The sequence below is a fragment of the Anomaloglossus baeobatrachus genome, chromosome 2 (assembly GCF_048569485.1).
Source record: "Anomaloglossus baeobatrachus isolate aAnoBae1 chromosome 2, aAnoBae1.hap1, whole genome shotgun sequence".
Classification (NCBI taxonomy): domain Eukaryota; kingdom Metazoa; phylum Chordata; class Amphibia; order Anura; family Aromobatidae; genus Anomaloglossus; species Anomaloglossus baeobatrachus.
In genome coordinates, this window is record NC_134354.1 from 226,550,250 (window position 1) to 226,571,727 (window position 21,478).

Below are 21,478 nucleotides of genomic sequence, written 5' to 3' on the forward strand. Positions count from 1 at the left end.
TTGGGGCATGAAATACTGCTGACAGATTCCCTGTAACGTTTGTAGAAATATGTGATTTGTTTGCGGATCCGTAAAGGGATGGTTTGAAGGCAAATATAAAATTAATTTAAATACATATCTATTTGATTCTATAATCTAAGTTATTTTCTAATATACTTGTATTAAAAGTCCCCTACAGTTCCCTAACTACAGTATCTAACTACTATTCTATTTTTTTTCTATTTCCTGTCTGATGATGATTCATTTGAGAAGCAAACAAAGTGTCATCGGGGGCAGAGTCTTTTGCAGTGATAACAGAATCTGCCCCTGCCTGAAACAAAGCATCATGACGTTCATTTCAGGGGTTGGTCTGTCCCTCCCTGCTCAGTCTCAGCTATCCCTGCTGTTTCCTTCCCTGCACTGTGCACTGTGCAGTGTATTATGGGCACAGATCAGTAATAATCAGCCGTTGCCTAGACCAGGCATGCAGTAGACCAGTGATGTCCCCAGCTGGATTGGTGCTAGTCTCTTGCATGCCGCGTATAGACACTGTTCTGTTGCTAATTATTACAGATCTGAGCCAATAACAGAACGGGCGCTGTGTTCTGTGCAGATTGCACAGTGCAGGGAAGGAAACAGCAGGGCCAGACCAGCCCGTAAAAAGAGAGTAAGGGAAGGGGCAGGGGATGCGGTCACTGCCACATACTCTGCCCCCTGATGACACTTAATTTAACTTGCACTGGGACTCTCAAATGAATCGTCCTCAGACATGAAAGTTGGAGCTCCACTAATTAGGAAATCATGGAAAATACCATCAAAATGTTTTAACATTATAACAATGGAATCCCCCTTTAGTGAGCACTTCCATTTTGTAGGATTTGCTTGGACTCTATTGACGTGACAAACTCTACGTTACTATACGTTTGGCTGCATTCATTTGGAAATATACATTGATCCAAGCTTAAATGTAATGTCCAAATTGATTGAATCCAGGGTAGCGCAATAGATTTTTTCCCTGTTACACACAGCAGCAGATTCCTAATTTTTGGAAAATGTGAATGATATTTTTCGTACATATGATATGGATTACTGCATATTTGTGGTTTAATGATATGTAATCTGGTTACCCCTATTTCCTTACCCTTTCATGTTAATATGCCAGAATCCATGCTTCTTAAGGTTGAGATATTGAAAGCTTCCCGTGTAGTAAGAAGTATCACAACCACCAAAGACAATTTCACCTCCAGGGTTCAGATGGGAATCCCTGTTGCAAGATACAAGTAACATGGCTTAAGTGGCTTTAAATACTAAATATTAATAAAAAAGATTAATTTAAATCCCTTGCATTAATGACATAGGATATTGTAAAAGAAGAGTCTATTGTTATATTACAAAACAATCACATGTATGTAGTCTGAAGGCACAGTAATAACTAACCATAGTGTTTGCACTAGACAAGGCCTGGGAGCTTTAAATGACTCCTGTACTATGAATTTAGGAGATATTATTCTGCAAAGATTCCAATTATACAGATATTATTATATTACCATATGTCAATGCATATTCACATGATATGTTTCTGTATTATGCCAGTGTGAACTTGTTTATGATTGATATTTCTTACCACTCTGTGTTTTTGGCAGAGGTAAAGCACAGTGATTGGCACAAATGAATAGAGAATATTACAGAAGCTTGTTAAAGGGGTTGTCCAGTACTTTATATTGAGGGCCTATCCTTAGGATAGGTCATCAGTATTAATTTAGTGGCGGTGCAACACCCGGCAACCCAACCGATCAGCTATTCTTAGCCGCAATGGGGTACTGCAAGTCCTATTTCAAATAAACAGGGGCGGATGTGCAGTACCTGACCACTGTCACTATATAGTTGATGGAGCTGTGTAGTTCCTATCCACAACTGAGCAGATTCGGTCACCGTTGGCACATAGAACAGCTGATCGGTGAGATTGCCAGGTGTCGCACCCCCACAAATCTGATATTGGTGACCTTATCCCAAGGATATTCCATTAACATAAAATACCAGACAATCCCTTTAATAGTAAGCGAAAATACCTCTGTTATAACTTCATGATTTCTTACAGTGAAATCATTTATCTATATTTTGCTAGGGAATAGCAACATCTAGTGGATAATGTTTAAACTTAATATACCATATAGAGCAGATAAAAGGGAAATTGTCAAATTCATGCTGCCCGACCCAGAGACACTGGCAGCAATCCCGCAGCCGCTATGTTTACTCTGTAAAGCTGAGGATTTTCAGAGTAAAAATACTTTAAAAAGGCAAGTACACATTTTCTCACCTCCCTAATACCTTTGACTGACAGGTCTCTCCCTATGTTTGCAGTGGGGAAAAGCCATGAATTTGATGACAGGTTCCCTTAAAAGAATGAACCTCTCTGCAAATTCTTTGTTTTAATAAAAAAATAGCTAAAAATTATTTAAACATATTATAAAATGGAAAGTTGGCAGTCTAAGTGTATTCTATACACTGGGAGATATTCACTAAGTAAAACACATTAGAAAAAAAATTCTTTAAAAAATGTCATTTCAATTATTTATTTACAGCAAACAGGAATTTAAATTATGGACTCTGCTAGAGCAATATAGCACATTATAGGAAAATCATCTCATCAGTTCTACAGTGCCATCTAGTGGTCAATTTTTAGTGAACATGTTTTAATCTTTTAATGCAACAACAGACAGCTGGTGAAATAAGTATTGAAAATGTCAATTTTCAAAGTAAATATATTTTTAAAGGTGCTATTGACATGAATTTCTCACCAGATGTCGGTAACAACCCATCTAATGAGCACAGATAAAGAGATCAAACCATAGCTATCCATAAATTAAGTTATGTGTAAGAATGAGAAATGACAGAGGGGAAAAGAATTGAACACACTTACAGAAATGTATTTAATACTTCATAGGAAAGTCTTTGTTGGTGATGACAGCTTCAATACACCTCCTGTATAGAGAAACTAGTCACATGCATTACTCAGGTGTAATTTTGGCCCATTCTTCTACACAAATCCTGAAGGTTCCATCCACTCCTATGAAGTTTAAGCTTTAGGCCCTTTCATAAAACGTCTATTGGATTCAGGGCAGGTGATGATTGGCTGAGCCATTCTAGCACCTTTATTTTTTTTTTCTCTGAAGCCAATTTAGAGTTTCCTTGCCTGTGTGTTTGTGATCATTATCTTGATGAAATGTCCACCCTTATTTCATATTCATCATACTGGTAAATGGCAGCAGATTTGTATTTGTCCAATTATCCTTCCTTACATGAAGTTTGCCAGGTGGAGCCTTCAGTAGTTTAGATATTTGTCTATAATCAATGCCATCAGTATATTTTGCAACAATAAGGTTTCAAAGGTATTGAGATAGCTCATTGGGTTTACCCATCATAAGATGTTTCTTGTGTAGCACTTGGTAATGAGGCAACTTTTTATAGGCCATCAGTTGAACCAGCTGATATTATTTTTTCCCTAAGTGGCAGGATTGCTTTCCAATTAATGATAGATTTCAGCTGGTATGACTTTCCATGACTTTTTGCACCTCTCTTTCCTCATGTGTTCAATACTTTTTTCCCTGTGTCATTTTTCATTTTTACACGTAACTTAATTTATGGACATCTATGGTTTGATTTCTTTGCCTGTGTGATTTCGATGAGTTATCATTGACATCTGGTGAGAAATTCATTTTAATAGATCTTTTAGAAATGTATATACTTAGAAAATTGTTGATGTGTTCAATATTTATTTCACCACCTTTTCATGTACAATCTTGATGTACATTTATCTACTTATTTTATTTTAACTATTTATAAACAAACATCTGTATCTTGGAAAGCTTATGCTTTTCTTTCCTGGCAGTTAGGGCATATACTGTTTGCCTTACAAATTGAGAATGGTCAGAAAGAATCTGAATAGAAGGTGCAAAGCTAAGAGCAATTTAAAATGTAGTTCTTGGGCACGGGGGAGAGTTTGTTACCACTTGGGAAACCATGTTAGTGTGAGTGACATCGAATGGAAGGGGATGGGAACTTATCTTCTCACTTGTATTGTCTGCAAAGAAAGGAGATTTGGGTTAACCAAGCAGTTTAGGTATTTTCTCAAAGTGTTAATAGTGGGAGAAAGTGAGTATAAATTGTTAAAATCTGCAGAAAAGTGAAAATTTGGACATAATAACTGTGTTTGAAAGAGACTCTGTTCACATTTGTTTTAGGAGTCTTCACTCAACGCAGCCAAAAATATTCGACACCATGATTATCCATATTACAGGCAACTGGATTAATCTGGTGAGATTGGTGTTCATCATGCAGATTCTGTGCCTGTAATGGGCTCATAAATACAGGAATTTCCAACGTAGATGTGAACAGAGCCCTAGTTATTATGATGCATTATTATGGCATGCAGGTATATGAGTATAATTTTACAGATACAATTCTTGAGGTCGGTGCAGGTTACATCCCACTAACACATTTCTAATTTGTAATATGGATTCCAGAATGATGTTTGTTTTTAAACAAATTTGCTGCCGCTAAGTCTTCTCACCGGCTGTAGTACACTGAGAAGACGTCTTCTTGCAGGACTTTCTGAGACAGAATTCGGTCAAAGACAGGTGTTATGCCATCAATTGCTTGCGTCGGGAATCCCATTCCCAATACTCCATCAAAGCGGGCAAAGATGAAAGGAAATGCAGGTAGAGCTGTGGCTTCTGCAAAAACCTGTTCGACAGGAATATCTGCAACCTGTAAAGAAGAATGAATGAATTAATGAAGGAAAGAAAGAAAAAAGGAAAGAATGAACGAGAAAGAAAGAACAAGAAGAAAGAAAAAAGAAAGAACAAGAAAGAAAGAAATGATGAGAAAAAAATAATGAGAAAGAAGGAAAGAAAGGGAAGGAAAGAAAGAAAGATTAAGAAAGAAAGAAAGAAAGAAAGAAAGAAAGAACAAGCAAGAAAGAAGGAAATAATGAAAGAAAGAGAAAGAAAGAGAAAGAAAGAAAAAAAGAAAGAAAAAAGAGAATAAGAAAGAAAGAATGAGAAAGAACGAGAAAGAAAGGATGAGAAAGAAAGAATGAAAAAGAAATAAAGAAAGAGAATGAGAAAGAAAGTGGTTTAGACATTAATGGTTGTGTGTTGAGTTATTTAGAGGGCACAGCAAATTTACAGTTATACAAGCTGTACACTGACTACATTACACTGTATCAAAGTGTCATCTCTTCAGTGTTGTTCCATGAAACTATATAATAAAATATTTACAAAAATGTGAGGGTTGTACTCACTTTTGTGTTATTCTGTATAAAGATTGCATTGTTATATTCTAAATATCAGAACTAAACCTACACAATTTGCTGTAACAGTGTTAATCTATATGATAACAAATATAGCAGCAAGGTTGAAAGTACAAAAATCTCCTAGGAGACACTAATACAAACTAAAACTTAACATTTATTAAAGACTTCAATAAAAGTGAACAGGGTCACCGATAATCATGATTTATATTAAAAGAACAAAATACACATGGCGTATGATCACAGCCTTATGTGAGTCAATCCCGGTGTGTGTGATCTATGCACAACACAAAGTATCCGACTCACGCCACTCAAGGATCAACGCCAATGCATACGGCACAGATTAGATCCATGCAAATAGTGGTCACAACGGACCTACTCCACTCCAAAATATTTATGAGAAGCCCACTTATAAAATGGACCTTGAAGTGTACATGGAACATGAGATCCAAACCTAATACTCATAAGAAACCACCCTTCTTCAACCAGGGGGTCTTACTGTAACAAAGAAGGAAAGGTCTCACCGAATCCAGGCGGGCTTCATTTGTGTAGAAAACCTGCATAAAATATGCTTGTTACATCGGCTTACTCAAATGAAGAACAGACAACTTCCGACGCGTTTCATTAAATCTTCAGGGAAGTTACTAATAGTCAAGGTTTCCATATTCATAAAGGCAAGTAGTCTCAATGGACACTTATTGCCGGACTGAAAATGAAACCAAAAAACACCATAAGTTCACCATTCAAACATATCCTAACACAGAGTACTAAATCCCAGATGGGACACTCACCAAATACTTCTTTTGGATCCTGGTCCTAGATCACATTGAACGTCCATTACCGGACGCAAACTAGAACAAACAGATCCCTGTAAATCCACCGCTCCCCAGATCATCACAGAAGGAAATTTGTCCCAAGTGGGAACACTCACCATACACGTCCTCCATGTGAATTTCAATTCAAATGTGCCGCGCTACAAATTCTCGGGCAGCGCCATTATATATCACGCGCACCTGCGCAGTACACCCCATTCAGGCGTGTGACGCACAAACCGGAAACCCATTATGCCGGAAGCTAGTACGTCATCTCCAAAGGCCGACACATCATCAGACAGTGCCGGCAGACACATCCGGTGATGCTCCATCCGGAGTTTGGAACGCAAACCGGAACAGCCCATCATATTGATCGCATCCGCGTCCTACTAAAGCTTGCGTTCCATCTATTGAAATAGCACTAATAAATAGGTACAAGGCCCATTTATAAACATATTGTAGTCCATCCGTAACGGTGTCAAAACCTCTTCATATTAAAAAACACCCAAGGAATGCAGTGTTATTATGGCGAACAAGACCCCTCCCCCTAACAGAAACAATCAATGTCCATATGCTCAAAAACAAAAACAAAACCAGGAAGAAGGAAACCCCCCTTCCATCATGTTAAACAAACTGAGTACCAAAAAACTGGACTGAAGGGAGAAAGAAACATATATAATGGTAGAAAACAATAGTCAATCTGGGCCTTAGGTTTACCTTTGAAATCCATCAGAGTAGGCTGGCCTTTCTGGATGTCCTTGTCGAGAGGGGACCTGAGGGGAAGCTTATGACAAGCACATATAGAAAAGAGACGTCATCTAACTCATTGTTAAGATGGGAAAGTGCACATCCCAGGTCTCACAAGAAGTGAGTTTTTTGGTTTCATTTTCAGTCCGGCAATAAGTGTCCATTGAGACTACTTGCCTTTATGAATATGGAAACCTTGACTATTAGTAACTTCCCTGAAGATTTAATGAAACGCGTCGGAAGTTGTCTGTTCTTCATTTGAGTAAGCCGATGTAACAAGCATATTTTATGCAGGTTTTCTACACAAATGAAGCCCGCCTGGATTCGGTGAGAACTTTCCTTCTTTGTTACAGTAAGACCCCCTGGTTGAAGAAGGGTGGTTTCTTATGAGTATTAGGTTTGGATCTCATGTCCCATGTACACTCCAAGGTCCATTTTATAAGTGGGCTTCTCATAAATATTTTGGAGTGGAGTAGTTCCGTTGTGACCACTATTTGCATGGATCTAATCTGTGCCGTATGCATTGGCGTTGATCCTTGAGTGGCTTGAGTCGGATACTTTGTGTTGTGCATAGATCACACACACCGGGATTGACTCACATAAGGCTGTGATCATACGCCATGTGTATTTTGTTCTTTTAATATAAATCATGATTATCGGTGACCCTGTTCACTTTTATTGAAGTCTTTAATAAATGTTAAGTTTTAGTTTGTATTAGTGTCTCCTAGGAGATTTTTGTACTTTCAACCTTGCTGCTATATTTGTTTCCATACCCTTGGGTTGTTATAAAAAATTGGCTATTGCAAACTTAATCTATATGATGTTTCCTTACATTGTTGCTATTCGCAACATATATCTAGACATCACCCTCTCTGAAGAAGGATCGTGAAACGCGCATCAGGGGGATTTATCCTAGGTGATCTGCATTGGACCAGGTAATGCAACTAATTTTTGTATTGATTTGTTGTTTCTCCTTGTGCTGTACAGTCATCTTGTGGGACATATCGGGCAGCATTTATGCACTGCTTTATTTATGTTGTACATTGCAAACTAAGTGCATCCTAAACAGCATTACTTGTATCAATATTGTGCAGCATTTATGGACATGGTAGCATGTACATAACAGTATAAATGGGAGTGTAGTTAAAGTGAACCTGTCAGGTGCAATATGCACCCAGAACCACGAGCAGTTCTGGGTGTATATTGCTAATCCTGCATAACTGCCCCTGTATATACTAGCATAGATAAAGGGATCTTTTGAAAAAGTATTTCTAAATATGTTTTATGATATGCTAATGAGGCCAGAGACTAGTCGTAAGGTCATTAGTCCCTGCGCTCATTCCACTCTTTTAGCATGGCAGCACGCCTATAGAGGCGTGTTAACATGCTATTCAATGCAGCAGCATCAGCAGTGTGTACCTGTGTTCCCTGTGATCGCAGATATAAATGCCAGGCACTTCCGGTCATGCGCAGTAAGAAGCCGGGTGTACGCGTCCCGGCTTCAGAGAGATCTAGTGTGCATGGCCGGAATTGCCTGGACTTCTGATCAGCAGTCACAGCAGATACAGGTACTGGTGATGCTGCATTGAATAGCATGTTAGCATGCCCCTGTGCTAACATGCTAAGAAGGTGGAATGAACGCAGGAACTAACGCCCTTACGACTAGTCGCTGGCCTCATTAGCATATCATAAAGGATCTTTAGAAATACTTTTTCTAAAGATCTCTTTATCTATGCTACTAGACACAGGAACGGTAAGGCTATGTGCGCACGTTGCGTAAATTCATGCAGTTACGCTGCGCTTTGCAGCGCAGCGTAACTGCATGCGTCCTGCGTCCCCTGCACAGTCTGTGGAGATTGTGCAGGGGCCGTGCGCACGTGGCGTCTCAGAGCGCAGCGCTTCGGCTACTGCCGAAGCGCTGCGCAAAAAGAAGTGACATGTCACTTCTTTCCTGCGCTTTGCCGGCAGCTCCTGCTCTGTCTATGGCAGGAGCTGCAGGCAGAGCGCATGGAATCGGCGCTCACTACGGACATTTCTGCAGCGATCTAAAGCGCACATGTGCTCTTCAGATCGCTGCAGAAATTTCTGCAGGCTAGTACGCAACGTGCGCACATAGCCTTAGGCAGGAAATAGCAATATACACCCAGGACTGCTTGTGGTTCTGTGTGAATATTGCATCTGACAGGTTCACTTTAAGTAGTAACTAGAGATGAGCCACCCCCCTAGCATTCGAGTTCGGTTCGGTTCGCCGAATGTTCGACGAACCGTTAGACGAACCACTCGAACCCCATTGAATTCACTCCTATGTTACCGTGTGTGAATACCTGCATAAAAAATGTTCCCCTCACAGGGTTAATGCTTTAGTGAAAAGCTCTTTCCATTTGATTAAACACATGTTTGGGTCTTTACTCCCTCTTTTTTAAACAAGTCCTGTGAACACATGCTTTAGAGATTGACTAAGAACCAAGTGTTTGAAACACGTCCTCTCTGTCTTGGGTTTGTTTCACCCCAATATGGACTTTTTAATATGTAAATAATAAAGAATCAACGTTTTAAAGAATTTCCTGTTTGGACTCAAGTTGCTGGAATATCTTCCTTCTCCATCCAGGACTGTATGCAGGAGTTTTTTGCCCCCCAAAAAAATTACGTGGGCTTCGCCATGTTTTTGTATGCTAGCCAGGTACAGCAGGCAGCTACGGGCTGCCCCCAACCCTCAGATGCTTATTTGTACCTGGCTAGGAACCAAAAATATAGGGAGGCCCCTTTTTTTAATTCATGAATTTCATTAAATAATAAAAAAAAAAATGACGTGGGCTTCGCCCAATTTTTGTATCCAGCCAGGTACAACTAGGCAGCTGGGGATTGGAGTCCACAGCTCATGGTGCCCAAGCTTTCTGGGCACCCCTGCTGCGAATTGCAGTCCGCAGCCGCCGAAGAAAATGGCGCTTTCATAGAAGCGCCATCTTCTGGTGCTGTATCCAACTCTTCCAGCTGCCCTGGTGACGGGTGGCTAGCTGGGTAATAATGGGGTTAGGGCTAGCTGTGTATTATCAACTGGCCCTAAGCCCGAAATTCATGGTGTCATGCCAATATTAGACATGGCCACCATGAATTTCTAGTACAGATAAAAAAAACACAACACACAGAAAAATATTTTTATTAGAAATAAAACACAACACAATTAGTGACTCCATCTTTATTAAAATAAAGAACCTCCCTCCGCAGTAATCCTGGGTCAAGGGTCCCGCGCCGTCCAATCCAGATCCAATATCATCTGATCGGTTTGCTGGAAGGCAAAGCGATCAGATGATGTGTCAGGTTCAAGGGCCTGGATCACATGACACAGCAGCTGATTGTATAAACGGCTTTTATACAATCAGCTGATGCATCAGTGCAAAAAAAAAACAAACTACACACTTCAGTGCAGACTCCTGTCCGACATCATCAGCTGATAGTTTAGCCGGCCGCGCGGTAAAAAGCCGGCCTCACCGCTCGACTTATAGTGTCAGCTGATTCCGTCAGGTGACCGCATCAGCTGATCATCGCCAGGTCTGAGAGAGAGAAAGAGAAAGAAGAGAGAGAGAAGATAGAAAAAAGAGAGAGAGAAAAGAGAAGCGAGAGAGGGAGAGAGAGAGAAGAGAAGAGGAGAGAAGAGAGAGAGGATAGAGAGGAGACAGAGAGGAGAGAGAGGAGAGAGAGAGAAAGAGAGAAGAGAGAGGAGAGAGGAGAGAGAAAAAGAGAAAAAGAGACTGAGAAAAAGAGAGAAAAAGAGAGAAAGAGAGAAAGAGAGAAGAAGAGAGAGGAGAGAGAGAGAAAGAGAGAGAGAAAGATAGAGAGTGAAAGATAGAGAGAAAAAGAGAGAGAGAAAGGGAGAGAGAGGGAGAGAGAGAAGAGAGAGAGGAGAGAGAAGAGAGAGGAGAGAGGAAAAAGAGAGAAAAGGAGACTGAGAAAAAGAGAGAGAAAAAGAGAAAAAGAGAGAAAGAGAAAAAGAGAGGAGAGAGAAAGAAAAAGAGAGAGAAAGATAGAGAGTGAAATATAGAGAGAGAAAAAGAGAGAGCGAGAGAGAGAGAGAAGAGAGAGAGGAGAGAGGAGAGAGAAGAGAAAGGGGAGAGAAAGAGAGAGAGAAAGATAGAGAGCGAAAGATATAGAGAGAAAAAGAGAGGGAGAAAGAGAGAGAGGGAGAGAGAGAGAAGAGAGAGAGGAGAGAGAAGAGAGAGGAGAGAGAGAGGGAAAAAGAAAAAGAGAGACTTAAAAAAAGAGAGAGAGAGGGAAAAAGAGAGAGACACAGAAAGAGGGAGAGAGAAAAAAGAGAAAAAGAGAGACTGAGAAAAAGAGAGAGAGAAAAAGAGAGAAAATGAGAAAGAAAGAGAGAAAAAGAGAGAGAGAGAAAGAGAAAAAGAGAGAGAGGGAGAGAGAGAGAGAAGAGAGAGGGAAAATAGAGACTGAGAAAAGAGGGAAAAAGAGAGAGAAAGAGAAAGAGAGAGAAGAGAGAGAGGAGAGAGCAATGTAGCCTCATTCCGTGAACTGCTCCGATTTTAGAGGTGTGTCCCGCGGCTCACAGCTGATGTCCGGCTCCTCCCCTCAGTGCTTAAATTAAATTATAATTATAAATAAATAATAATTAATTAAATTCTTTCCCGGGACTAGAACTCGTGAACTAATGCTTCTTACGCGAGTGCTCTAACCATTCAGCCACTGGCTCTAATGACAAACACAGGCAGATTTGGTAATCTTGACGTCTGTATTGCAGACTGAAGTCTCTGCTGACAGCGCGATTCACTTCAGGCGCTATGTGGAGAGGACACAGGGCGATCGTGTTCTACGGTGCTCCTGCATCTTCATGTAGCAGAGGTGACAGTGTCATGTGGATTACGTCGGACCTGGAGGGGTATTTGGGGATTTTAATAAAATGGTGAAAGAGGGTGTTTTTTTGTCTTTTATTCTAAATAAAGGATTTTTCGTTGTGTGTGTTTCTTTACTTTCACGTACAGTTTAATCATGGAAGGTGTCTCGGGGAGACGCCTGGCATGATTAACTCATTATTACCCCGATTGCCATCGCACCAGGGCAATTCGGGATGAGCTGGGTAGAGTCCCAGGACTGCCACATCTGCTGGGTTATATTGTTAGGGTGGTGGGCTCCCCATGACGTGGCACTCTCTATCCTGACAATACCAGCCTCCAGCCGTGTGGCTTTTTCCTGGCTGGTATCAAATATGGGGGGAACCATTTTTTTTTTTTTATTTATTTATTTTACTGCATGATATAGACCCGCCCAACGGTGGCAGTGATTGGTTGCAGTGAGACAGCTGTCACTCAGCGTGGGGGTGTGTCTGACTGCAACCAATCATGGGCGCCGGTGGGTGGGGAAGGCACGGAATAACTAATTGAATAATGAAGCAGCAGCCATTTTCAAAAGAGGAAATGCCGCTGGAGATTTGTGACAGCTGTGCAGCGAGACGCCCGTGATCGGTGAGTAGGAAAGAGAGAGGGATTGTGCTGGGGACACAGGACGCATACAGATAGCAACATGTGCACATAACCTGTGAAAAGCCACGCTTTTGGTGCTCGAACCGTTCTCGAACGTAACTCGAATTGCCGAACTTTTAGCAAATCGTTCGAGTTCGTCGAACGACTCGAACACCCCCCAAAATCACTCGAACATGAAATTGGCGAACCTCGAACCTTGCTCATCTCTAGTAGTAACATACGCTCTTATTTGTAGCTTTAGTATCAGGAGAGTTTTCCTTGTAAACTCCTTTATGGAATATATATGCACTGTATGCACAAGCACTTTACTATACTAGTGTGATAGTTATATGCTACATTGTTATAGCTACAGCCTACATTCATATCATGGATATACTCTACTCTACACTAGAGATAGATGGAGGTTGCATAAGCACATTACTGCATTCTAGTGGCATTTATTGGCTATAGCACCTTGTTCTTTAAATTTATATGCCCTCCTTGCTTCTAAATATATAGGCACTTTAGGTTTATAGAGAACTCAATAAGTGCTACAGGTTTTCTATATTGGTGTTTTTTTTTAATATTGCTATAGCCCCCATTGCTGTGTCATGATTTACAGTATATATTTTTTATTACGTACTGTGTTGTTGGCCAACTTACTATTATATTTTGTGACCCAATAACATGGGATTATACAAATATTCTCCAGTTGCAGACTAGACCACCCTCCCATCATTGTGTGTATTATCTTCTGCTTTATTGTTTTTTATAAAGTGTGTATTTGTTAATAAATTAAAAAAATATATATATTTTATTCATTGGTGTTGTTGTTTTTCTGGGTGTTGGGTCTCCTTCGTGGAGACTTCGTATTTATTGTTGGTAACATATGACTGATCTTTATCAGTGCCCCCTATGGACTATACCCAGTACTGCAAGTCAATAGGGTATGGTTTGTTCTTGCCTGTTTCTCCATTCTGCTTATTGTTTGAATAATGATTTACAGGTAAACTTAAATTGAATTTATAGCTAATCCACATTACATTTCAATGTGTGATGTTCACAAGTTTCCCATTCAGCTTTTTAACCCAGTGCAAAATATGTAACCCAGATGTCTGAAACAGTATGGCAATAGGAAATAATATTTTTATGTTTTTAATGTTGCCTGCTATTTAGTACATGATCTTCATTGCACAGTTACAAGGGTTGTCCGTGATAAGTAGATTGATGACCTATCCTTAGGAGTACTTTGCACGCTGCGACATCGCTAGCATCGGCTAGCGATGACGAGCGCGATAGTCCCCGCCCCCGTCGCACATGCGATATCTTGTGATAGCGGCTGTAGCGAACATTATCGCTATGGCAGCTTCACATGCACTTACCTGCCCTGAGACGTCGCTCTGGCCGGGGACCCGCCTCCTTTTTAAGGGGGCGGGTCGTGCGGCGTCACAGCGACGTCAAACGGCAGGCGGCCAATAGAAGTGGAGGGGCGGAGATGAGCGGGACGTAAACATCCCGCCCACCTCCTTCCTTCCGCATATCCGGTGGAGGCAGGTAAGGAGATGTTCCTCGCTCCTGCGGCTTCACACACAGCGATGTGTGCTGCCGAAGGAACGAGGAACAACATCGTATCTCCTATTGGTGCGACATTATGAAAATGACCGACGCTACGCAGATCACCGATTTTCGACAATTTTGCGATCGTTTATCGACGCATCTAGGCTTTACACGTTGCGACGTCGTTACCGGCGCCGGATGTGCGTCACTTTCGATTGGACCCCGACGATATCGCAGTAGCGATGTCGCAGCGTGCAAAGTACCCCTAATACCCGAATCCTCGTCAATCAGCTATTCCCACTGTTGGCAGAAGCTGCAAGCTTTGTTGTCCCGAGGCGTACAGGAGATAGCAGGGAAGAGATGTTGGGGGTAGTAGTGAGGTGTGGTATACCTGTGGTATGCGGCCAGGGAATGGCCCGCCGCTGGTGTCACTGTTTTCCAGGGCAGATAGTAGTAGCAGCTATGGATGGTATCGCTGCCCACAGATGGAGCGGGCCCCGGGGAGGATGATGAGGGGAGTAGTAATGGCGGCGCGAAGCGACAGTACCGGTAATATAGAGTCAGAGTCTATGGCTGCAGTTCCAGTTTGTTTACTCACTTTTAGTTCTGTGCCACTCACCCGGGTAATACCAGTCACTTGATATGATGGGCTCCGTCAAACCCGAAACCATTAGAGATCAGTTCGGTTTGGTGTTTGGTGGGTTTCCTGCTTGTAACGCCTATCTGTGAATCCCCTGGCTTGAAGCTACATGGGGACCCGGTTTTTCACGAGATGTACTCTTGGCCCTATATGCAGGTGCCGCAGTTCCGATATGGGGTCCGGCTTGATGCGATACCCCTTCTCTAGCTCTGTGCTGTCGGGCGCTGTGTGGTCAGGGAAGCTTGAAACTTTCCCCATCCAGGCAGATTCTGGAAAACCAACGTGAAGTATGATCTTCCCTAGGGTCCTGCTGCTCTGCGTGGCGTCAATTCAGTGGGGAGCAAATTCACTCTCCCAACGGCAATTGTGTGAACTTCTTCTCCTTCCCACCGGAGCACCCGTGAGATGAGACTGCTCCCTTCATCTCCTGCTGGAGAACTCCTCTAGACTGCCTGCCTGAGTGTGGCTATCTCACTAGTTTTGTTAGCTGTTGTGTGACTCCAAACTCCCCCTGCTGGCTGCACCTCCCCCCTCCCAGGTCCTAAGCTAGTGGGACTGGGGCCCCTGTTTGAGGGTATCCTGTAAATGCCACTCTGTCAGTGACCCCTTTATTACCCTACCCTAGCCTAGTCCCCAGTGGAAACAGGGCAACCTAGTGTGTATTTGAGTGTGTAATGTGGTGAAACTGAGACTGACCTCTTCAGGATCCAAGTTTAGCATTACACCCAAATTTCAGTGCAATACTCTGTGGCGACTGAAACCTCAGGGGCATCCCACATCCACTCTCTATTGGTTTGAATTTAGTGCAGAGCGGATTTGCAGCCCCCAGCCTCAACCACTAGACAGTTGACAGAGCAGTGCTGTTCAGTTCCGCCACTAAGCACTTCCCGCTAGCACAGAAAAAAGCTAATTGGCAGGAGTACCGGGTGTCGCACCCCCACGATCAGATATTGATGTCCTATCCTAAGGGTAGATCATCAATGTAAAAGTCCCGGACAACCCCTTTAATTGCAAGGCCTGTACTGCCCTTCCCTTAAAGAGGGAATTCTAGGATGAACAGGTTTCCTATAAGGGAATTTGTCAGCAGGTTTCTCCAATGCAATTTAAGAGCAGCATGATGTAGTAGCAGAAAGCCTGATTCCAGTGATTTGTCACTTACTAGGCTGTGTTACGGTTTCAATAAAATCAGTATTTTATCAGCAGGACATTATCACTACAGGACTAGGTGTCTGGTGCCTCCTAGTCAACTGCTCTCTGTAACCCCACCTCCACCACTGATTAGCAGCTGTCTGCCAATGTACAGTGTTCACAGAAAGCTGCCAATTAATGGTGTAGGTGAAGCCATACATGGCTCAGCATTCTGAGCACCGCTAGATTTGCAGCAAAAAAACCTGTATTTGTATCAACAGCATGCAGACCAACAAGTGATACATCTTTAAAATCAGGGTCTCTTGTCCTACATTATGCTGCTCTCAGATTACATAGCAAAAACCTGGTGACAGATTGCCTTTAATATTTAGATTCTCTGTTTTAAAAGGGAAAATGCTCTTGAAGGTCTACATAATGGAATTTCAGGTGTTCTGTGACCCGAATTCCATTTTTATACTATTATTTTTTTATTATTCATTCGGACTGTACCATATATAATATTGATTTTTTTTCTGTTTAACAGTTTTAATATTTTGTATTATAAGATGTACAAATAGTCAAAGACATTCTGTAACGCAAGTAATTACAGCAAAACTTACAACAACAGTGTCTTGGCTTAGGAAACCTCTGACTCCTCCAGATTCATATTGTATTGAGAAACCGGTTCCATTCTCAGTGTAGCTGCGAGATTTCGATGAATCATATCGATTGTGAGAAGCTGTGATACAAAGATAATATGTTACCAGCTCAACCAATTAAACATGAAACTGTATATGTTTGTTGAGTATAGATCCCTATATTGGTATATTTGAGCTACCATCAGTTTGGTAATTTACCCTTAAATGTTTGGTGGAATAGAGATATGTTTTAGTTACTGAGAACGTAAATATGTGAAATAGTTACTGAAATTATATATTAAAGGGTGAAACATCATCAACACAAATCTCTTTAATTGTAATGCAATGCACTGGCATCAAGCAGAGATCATCTGCAAATAATGAGCAATTTAACCCCTTACCGACATTTGACATATTAGTAGGTCATATGTTGGGTTTCTGTCTTTAAAGTGGGCTTAGGAACTGAGCCTGCATCATTCCGGGCAGATGATGACTGTGTTATTCAGCTATCTTCTGCCTCTAACAGCCACGGGTGGAGAAGAGCTGTGCCCGCATCTGTTCACCCGTGAAATGCTGTTGTTAATCTCTGATGGCGGTATTTACAGTACATGCCCCGATGCCGACTGTTGCGGAGTGCTGTTGGGTTGCCATCATGGCCAGGGATTTATTATCATTGCGGTACTGTGTTGAAAGCTATCTCGCGCCTGGAATTCATAGGAGACCGTGAGTTTTGCAATACTTTAGCCGATTACAGGGACTACAAAATATATAAAAATTAAAGAGATTGTCCACTACTTTAACACTGATGGCCTCTCCTTAGGATAAATCATCAATGTCTGATCATCCAGGGTTCGACACACAGCACTCCCGCCGATCAGGTGTTCTCTGTGCCAGCCGTGGCAGAAGTGCTCATTTCAGGAGCTGCCCTGTCTCCTATTGATTTGAATAGGACGCGGATGTGCAATACTCAGCTGCGACTGCTATCAGTTGATGGGGCAGCTCCGTAACTGAGCACTTCCATCTCCCTAATGCCGCTGCCAGCACCGAGAACAGCTGATTGGCGGAAGTGTTGTTTTTAGAGTTCCGCGATGGGTCAATCCGGAACACTACAGTCTCACCCCAAGGAACATCACAGCGTTCCTATTCAAAATGATCAGCATAAAAGTTTTGAATTAATTATTTTTTCTCTCCTCTCATAAATGATTACCCCTGTGTAGTAACTCGGGGTTACATAAATTAATGTACAAGTAATAATTTGTCTAATTGGAAATGCCCTTTAAATCGCTCACAATTAGTGAGCTGTCACCCAGAGCAATTCTACAAAAGGTCTTTATTTTCAGTGGTAAATAGATAAATAAATGGAATAAAGTAATACTGAGTGACCGCAATTTCTCATAGTCATAGTTATTTATAGCAGCCTATTCTCTATATACTCATATTCAGACACAAGATGTGCAATGGTCGTTTCTATAAGTCTACAGGGCTATCATTGAAATGTATCCAGTGGTTAATACTGCAGTCCTGATAATAAGATAATGAATGTGCACCTACACTTTATTCCAGAATAAATGGACAGATATATGAATCTGGTAATAAATGAGGGCATATTTACTTTTTCATGGATTCTCATCACATTGTTCAGGACATGGGCGAGAAAAAGGATAAAAGTAAGGGGCCCTTTGCACACTACGACATCGCAAGCCAATGCTTGCAATGCCGAGCGCGATAGTCCCCGCCCCTGTCACAGCAGCGATATCTTGTGATTGCTGCCGTAGCGAACATTATCGCTACGGCAGCTTCACACACACACTTACCTGCCCTGCGACGTCGCTCTGGCCGGCAAACCGCCACCATACTAAGGGGGCGGGTCGTGCGGCATCACAGCGACGTCACACGGCAGGCGACCAATAGGAGCGGAGGGGCGGAGATGAGCGGGACGTAAACATCCTGCCCATCTCCTTCCTTCCGCATTGCAGACGGGACGCAGGTAAGGTGATGTTCCTCGCTCCTACGGCTTCACATACAGCGATGTGTGCTGCCGCAGGAACGAGGAACAACATCTTACCATCGCTGCTGCTAAATTATGGAAATGTCGGACCCTACACTGATCATACGATAACGACACTTTTGCACTCCTTAATCGTATGTAAAAGGAAATACACACTACGACATCAACAGCGACGCCGGATGTGCGTCACTTTCGATTTGACCCCACCGACATTGCAGCTGCGATGTCGTAGTGTGCAAAGTACCCCTAAGAGGACCCCAAAGATGCAAATGAGCCATCACTCAGTGACAGAAAATGTTTAGATTAACAAAAAGCAATGTCTGTATGGTATATCATTTTTTTTAACTATTCAGTCTATCCTTGTATGAATAAAAGTACTACAACGTAGTGGGGGAGGTACAACAGAGGACAATAGCATGAATAACTATCTATCTGATAACTATCATGCTGAACTTCAGGGAGCAGGAGTATTGAAGTACACTGTTGTGAGCACCAACAAAGCTTGTCCTGCCCCTGTAGCTAGGGAACATCTACCAGAAGACATTTAGTACATATATTTTCTAAAGTAAATTGCATTACAGGCATGCACAGAAGTTGTTCGTCAATCCAGTCCTATTCTATGTTATAGACAATGGTATAACAATCGATCATGGAGGTAAAGGGGCTGCCCAAAGCCTTAAAAAGACACCACTTTCAATGTATCCATTGTCAAGATGTGTTTGCAATTAAAGGGAACCTGTCAGGTACAATATGTACATAGAACCACGAGCAGTTCTGGGTGCATATTGCTAATCCCAGCCTATAGTAGCATACATACAGAGATATTTAGAAAAAGTATTTCTGAACATCCCATATGATATGCTAATGAGGCCAGGGACTAGTCGCAAGGGCTTTAGTTCCCTTGGCTAGTCGGACCCTTTAGCATGTAAGCACGCCCCTGTGGGTGTACTAACAAGGTAATGAATGTGCAGCGTCAGAGGATGGTATCACTCACCTCTCTGCTGCCATCACTGGATTTCGGCTCAGTGGGCATGATCCCGGACTTCCATTTATGTGCACTATGAAGCTGGGTGTACGTGTCTTGGCTTCAAACTCATGTACTACACATGACCAAAAGTCCAGGGTCATGTGCACTGAGCCAAATACCAGCGGTGGCAGCAGAGAGGTGAGTGCGCCCAACTTCTGATGCTGCGCGTTCATTAGCATGTTGCATATCCTCAGGGGCATGCTTACATGCTAAGGGGGCGAATAGCCAAGGAAACTAACGCCCTTGCGACTAGTCACTGGCCATATTAGCATATCATATGGGATGTTTAGAAATATTTTTTCCAAAGATCTCTTTATCTATGCTGCTATAGGCTGGGATTAGGCTGAGGTTAGCAATATGCACCCAGAACTGTTTGCGGTTCTGGGTGCATATTGCACCTGACAAGTTCCTTTTAAAAATTGTGCAGAGCAAAGAGTGGTTGGCTCCTTGCTCCATCACTTAAGGGTGCTTTACATGCTGCGACATCGCTACCGATATATCGTCGGGGTCACGTCGTTAGTGACGCACATCCGGCGCGATAATGTTCGCTACGCCAGAGATCACCAAATGTCGCACATACGACGGGGACGGGTGCTATCGCGCTCGACATCGCTAGCAATCTCTAGCGATGTCGCAGCATGTAAAGTACCCTTTACTCTGGTAAGTCAAAGGCTGCTATAGTCTCATGACCTGCCAGACATCAGAGACGTAAGAAGCACAAGAGGAGCAATGTCAAGAAGTGAAGTCATTGTCCTGCCTGCACAGCACAACAAACTGTAGGAAGATGAGGCAGAACTCCCTCGATTATAACTGGAGCAAGATGAGGTGAGTTTCAATTTTTGTTTTAATAGCACAGCCACAAGTATGGTGTCATTGGGTTATAAAGTAAGACAGTACTATTATAAAGGTGCAAAAAAGGGGATGCTAGTACATCATAGGGGCAATATTAGCTGAAATAGATCTTTTACTGCGTGGGAAACAAAAGAGGTACAAATACCATGTAGGAGAGGGCATTATTACTGTCTAGTGCACTGTGAATAGCTATAGCACTACTGGATTTTAGAAAAGTAATCAGCCAAAAAAGACTGTGTCCTCAGAAACGAGATGTGGAAAGCTTCATTTTGGGCTAGGGCCAGTTGTAGAAGGGAACATGAATGACATCACTGTTCGCTAGAGCTAGTATCTACAACTATATGGTCACTGTAGGGGTGTAATATTTGACTTAGTTGAATGGCATTTGTTCATTATCGGTATGATTTGTAGCATGTGGTCATAGTCTGACAGTATTTTTTGTTCCGTATATAGTGGTACTATTGGCCTTGGTATACTAGGTTTGTTCAGTGACGGTATGATACGTTAGTGGACTGTTGCAGCCATGAGACTTACTGAAATGACTGTGCTGCTCTAAACCCGCTACAATTTTCACTGACCCCTTCCCATTGATAACCTTCCAGCTCACAAAGGCTTACCACAGGCACTGTACAGTGGGGAACATTGACTGGATGGCACCCACAGGTTGGCAGATCCAGTGTCAAAAACAACCTTGAATGCTTGTGAAGGAGTACCGATGCTGATCTCGCCAAAATATTGTGTCTGCAAAGATAAATCACAACAAAAAGCACAGCGTTAGGCTATCATCTCACTTGTATTTTTGTTGCATTTTTTCTGCAGCCAAAACCTGCTCTCATGGCAGCAAAAAAAACTCCTTACAAAAAGCAGGTTGTCCTGTATTTTTTCTGCCTTTTTTCTTGCGTGTTTTTTATGCTGCCTTTTTGCTGTAGATGTGTCATTTATCTACAGTACATATTTAAATAAAGTTAATGTCATTCACCAAAAATCTGCAAAAATGCAGTAAAAACGGTGCAAAAACACAGCAGCGGCATTTTTGCCATTTCTCCTTGCTTTCTATGGTGAAGAAACACTTCAAAATACGATGAAGTAGTTGATATGCTGCTTCTTTCAAAAATGCAGAAGTTTTTCATTTCAGTCAGAAAAAAAACAATCGTGTGTATCAGAGTTCTGAAATCTCATAGCTTTTGTTGGTACTGTAAAAAGCAGCTATTAATTTGCATTAAAAAAATACAGCAAAAAGACACTGCGAAAAACGCAACTTGTGAACATAGCCTAACACCAGGCAAGACTAAATATTGTCTCTCCTAAACA

General features: G+C 42.0%; 1 protein-coding gene across 1 annotated transcript in view; it reads right to left on the reverse strand.

The window, feature by feature from the left end:
- REN (renin) overlaps nt 1-21,478 on the reverse strand; it is a 40,219-nt gene that overhangs the window by 15,462 nt on the left and 3,279 nt on the right. The window contains exons 2-5 of the mRNA XM_075333658.1: nt 20,785-20,908; nt 16,263-16,381; nt 4,550-4,746; nt 1,121-1,243 (exon numbers count right to left, since the gene is read on the reverse strand). Of these exons, the coding sequence (XP_075189773.1) occupies nt 1,121-1,243; nt 4,550-4,746; nt 16,263-16,381; nt 20,785-20,908 (563 nt within the window). The remainder of the gene's footprint in view (nt 1-1,120; nt 1,244-4,549; nt 4,747-16,262; nt 16,382-20,784; nt 20,909-21,478) is intronic.